The sequence below is a fragment of the Pundamilia nyererei genome, unplaced genomic scaffold (assembly GCF_000239375.1).
Source record: "Pundamilia nyererei isolate P.nyererei 1_Seehausen unplaced genomic scaffold, PunNye1.0 scaffold00031, whole genome shotgun sequence".
Lineage (NCBI taxonomy): Eukaryota > Metazoa > Chordata > Actinopteri > Cichliformes > Cichlidae > Pundamilia > Pundamilia nyererei.
This window is the reverse complement of record NW_005187432.1, coordinates 1,004,467-1,008,817: the sequence shown is the minus strand read 5'-3', so window position 1 is coordinate 1,008,817 and position 4,351 is coordinate 1,004,467. Positions and strand designations below refer to the sequence as shown.

General features: G+C 38.5%; 1 protein-coding gene across 1 annotated transcript in view; it reads right to left on the bottom strand.

Annotated features, from left to right (window-relative positions):
• Positions 1-22: 22 nt before the first annotated feature.
• The window catches only part of LOC102215335 (leukotriene B4 receptor 1-like), a 5,955-nt gene continuing 1,626 nt past the window's right edge, over positions 23-4,351 (bottom strand). Inside the window, exons 2-5 of the mRNA XM_013909778.1 lie at positions 3,402-3,999; positions 2,208-2,408; positions 2,050-2,093; positions 23-372 (exon numbers count right to left, since the gene is read on the bottom strand). Of these exons, the coding sequence (XP_013765232.1) occupies positions 108-372; positions 2,050-2,093; positions 2,208-2,408; positions 3,402-3,980 (1,089 nt within the window). The 5' untranslated portion in view covers positions 3,981-3,999 and the 3' untranslated portion in view covers positions 23-107. The remainder of the gene's footprint in view (positions 373-2,049; positions 2,094-2,207; positions 2,409-3,401; positions 4,000-4,351) is intronic.

The window sequence follows — 4,351 nt, the reverse complement described above, 5'->3', positions numbered from 1 at the left end:
CTGTAGCCTCAAATGCTCAAGCTACATGTCTACATGTTCCGTTCAAAGATTTACACAATTTTAAGTGTTCTCATTTATATACAGTCTGTTAAGTGCATTAAGTTCATTCAACATCGATTTTGTTGAGTAGAAGCCAGTGTATGATTTTCAGAATCAACGTTATTCTTTCCCAGATCGTCTGTTGCTGTGAACCGGGTGGTTTTGGGTCCTGTTTCCGATGATGTTCCCTCAAACAGCTTAGCCATAAAGGCAAAGCCATTATTCTTGATATAGGATTTACCGGCAAAGGTGTAGAGGACCGGGTTAGCACAGCTGCTGATGAAGGACAAAGCTGAGGTCACCGCTCGGGTTAAGTCGGCAAAATCCTGCAATCTGCAGGGAAGAAAGTTAAAGTTGGATTTTTCACATTGATGGTGATTGTTTTTGTACAGAGTGACTCAAGTACCCCTTAATCATCACCTGCAGTATCAAGACATATTGAGACCTTCCATAAAAAGATGCTTTCTTAGTCTTTTTATTATTATTCTTTTGGCTTCTCCCTTCAGGGTTCTGCAACCGCATAATCCCCAGGGATAATTAAAGTATTCTCATTCTGAATTTTCTCTGCAGTCTTTTTCTCCTTCCTGGCAGCTCCTTATTGCATATCTGTAATCCAGTTTACCTACTACTCCTCCTCTGCACATGTCCAGAGGAGGAGTCTCAACTAGGGGTGGGTTTCGATAATTGAATTTCCGATTAAAATCGGAAAATTAAAATTTTAGCTTGAATAAAGTGATATTGATTCATTAAATCCTGAATCAACTTTTAAATATACATGTATTTTGCCAGAAATGCCAGAATCTCAGGTTAAAACTCACAAAACTATTTCAACAACCACCAAACAGCTAAAAAAGCAAGTGAGAGCAGGTAAATGGATTCCACACAAAGATGTAAACACAATGCGCAGAGCCGATGCTTCAGAATCTGTGAGATGTCGGCTTTCTCACCCACTGGGGCTGAAAGCTGAGAGCTCACACCTTCTGAAGCTGCAGGTTTTGTCACTCTCCAAACTAAATTGACTGGCAGCAAAAGAAGATCAAAACTATGCTTCACGTTTCATAAACATCGCCATTAATTCGCTCTGACTTTTGCTGTTTTGCTTCCACCACAATAAAATCACAATTCCTGCACAGCTCTCTCTCTCTTGCTCTCTCTCAGTGTACTTCAAGAACAGTTTCCCATTACACACCAGTCTACCATTGTTAACAGCACTGTCGGCCACTGTTTGTTTTTGTTTTTTTAAGTGTCTCTAATAAACCCTCTGTATGCACAGCTTCACTTCAGCAGCATCAGTAATGTTCATATACTGATTTGTGCTTTTCTTCCATTTTTGATCTACTGCATATATTTTTTATAAAATCCCAGGCCAGGAAAATCTCCTTAATCTTTTTCTGTGTTTTACCCTCAGTTTCTTTGACACAAAGGCATCTTCTGTGTTGCTTACATCTCTGATGAAGTCTCACAAGTGCCAGTATTGATAAATGATCAGAATTATAATATCTCTGACTGTCTGGGTCAAAATTGAATTGAATTGAATCGAATCATGGATCGAATTGAATCGGGACCTTGTGAATTGGAATCGAATCGAGTCTAGAAATCAGTGACGATACGATACTCTGTCTCTTGTTTGTTAGAGCTTCAACCTTTTGGATGGTAAGGTGAACATGGTATTCACAGAGAGATTTCTGGAAGTGGTCCTGAACCCCTGCAGTGATTTTCCACAACAGAATCCTGCCTGCTTTTAGTGCAGTGTCACATGAAGCCCGGATATTGAGATTTCTCCAGATTTTGGAATATTTTGATAATATTATATACTGAAGATGGTGGCACATTCAAACTCTTTACAATTATAGTATATTCAGTTTACTGGATGGTAAAAATTAAATCTAGGTGTATGTCACTGCATGCACAGAGACAGAGTATTGTTATTACTGGACATAATGCATAAAATGACAATATTGTACTTCACTAACTTTAGCACCATGTTTATGAAAATCTTCAGTTACTCACCGTTTTCTTGTTGCTGAGTCTTTTGGGTACCACGCAGCTGCCACCTTGGGTGGAAAAAAAAAACCCACTCAGTATTCAATCGAATCCTCAGATAATCGATTTACAAACAGATTTGATGTGGTTATTGGGTTATTGGTAGAGAAGATGCCCTTGCACACCTGTATCATGTTGATGACGTGGTACGGCAACCAGAACAGGCCAAACATTATGACGATAGCCAGGATAAGTTTCTCGCTGCGGACATTTCGTTGAAACCTGGTCTCCCTCAGGCGTTTCAGGATGAGAACGTAGCTGGTTATAATGATTGCATAAGGAATAATGAATCCTGCCACTGTCTGAAAGGCGTACTCAAACCTCACCTGCACATGAGAGGATATAAAGAAAAGCTGTTTCCTTAGATATTAAGTGAAAAACAAAGAAATAGAGCCAAAATTATGAAACTGTTTAAACTGATCAACTTCTCTGGGGTTTTTTTGTCAAATGAGAGGACAAAATGAAACATCTGAAGACCTAAAATCAAGTAATGTTGTTATGGTCTTTGATCTGAAAAGGGCCATTCTGCAAAATAAATCATTTTACTTTATGTAGTTTTAGAATATTTTGATTCTAATTTGATTCTGATTTGCCACCTTACTTAAGGAGGACTTTTACTTGTAAAGAAGGAACGTTTTACAGAAGAGCATTACTACATTTATGAAGGATCAATGCAAAATGATTTTCAGACTTTTGTGCAGTGCCACATCAGTATTTACGGTGTGGGCTCAAGGGCTTAAAAAACGTGCAGTCTGGTGTAATTTGAATTATTTTAACTACATTTTGAACACTAGTTAAGCTGTAGCTTCCAAGGCCTTAAACACAGTAACAAACACATCTGCAATATTTCTTTCCTCTCACTTTCAGATAGTGTGTTCCCGTTAAAATAGGCAAATGTTTTAGCTGTCTAATTGTTCATGAAATCATATCTAATAAAATGTCGAGTATTATAAGAGTATTTTTTGACACGGTATTTTTTATCAATAGTTACAGTTTAAACACAGAGATATACTACATTTCAGGAGAAATAAACAAACAACCAAAATATCCTCCTTTAATCTGAGAATGTAAGTCATTTTTTTCCCCAACAACATTTAACCAGTCTTTTAAAGAACCGTTTTTTCTTTTATTAATTAAGTCATGAATGAAGAATTCTGGCCCTTTTGCTCAAAGCGTGATCATGTTCAATACCTCATTCCCTATTTCACTGGCTCTCACATGCAGAAGGTTTTTAGAAGGCATTTTGATAATGGAAACAAATATGGTTATGAATCTAATCAGATCAGTGGCAGACAGATAACCAACACAAGTGTACTTACATGTCTACGCAGTGTGTGATTGGGTGCACACACATATTTTGTTTGATTCATATCATCAGTTTCTTCTTTCACATCTCGAAACACCAACGAAGGAATGGAAATGACCATCACTAGCACCCACGTGCCTAGGATCACCCTCTTCACAACCTTCCTGGTGATCAGGTGATACAGTGTGTGTGGAAAGACTATGGCCAACAGCCTGTTCACGCTCATCAGGGTTATCAGAAAGACTGATGCATACATGTTGGAGTTGCACAGGTAGAACACAATTTTGCACATGGTGTTACCAAAGACCCACGACTGCATGGCCAGGTAGATGATGAAAAAGATGGTGAGAGCCATGAGGAACCCATCAGCACATGCCAAGTTGAGGATGAGGAGGGTGGTGACTGAGCGTTGGCGTATGCGGGCCAGGATGCTCCAGACAATGAAGAGATTTCCAGGGACACCCAGGAGGAAGACCAAGCTGAAGATGAGGGCACCAATGGCTGCGGAATAGTCATTTTTCACAGCATTTTCCTCATCAGGGTCAGGAGTAGTCTTTGGGCCAGTCAGGAATGAGACACTTATGTTGTTCATGCTAGATGAACTTTTGAACCTGTAAGAAAAACCCATTGGTTTTCTTTGACTCTCCAATTGAAACATGAATTACTAGTCAAGAAAGAGCTTCAACATACATACTTAACAGACATATTCCCTACATGCACTTATAAAGCTTGGGTTTTCTCTAATCCACATAGAGTCAGAAGTATATGCAGAGTCAAATTTATATGTACACCTCCACTAATATTTGTTTAAATATCCCTTAGCAAGTTTCACCTCAACCAAGGCTTTTGCTAGCCATTAACAAGCTTCTAGTATAATTGTGGATAGCTATCTGATCATTCTTCTTGGCATAAATAGTAGAGTTAATTTAAATTGGTGGATTTTTTGGTATAGACACAACTTTT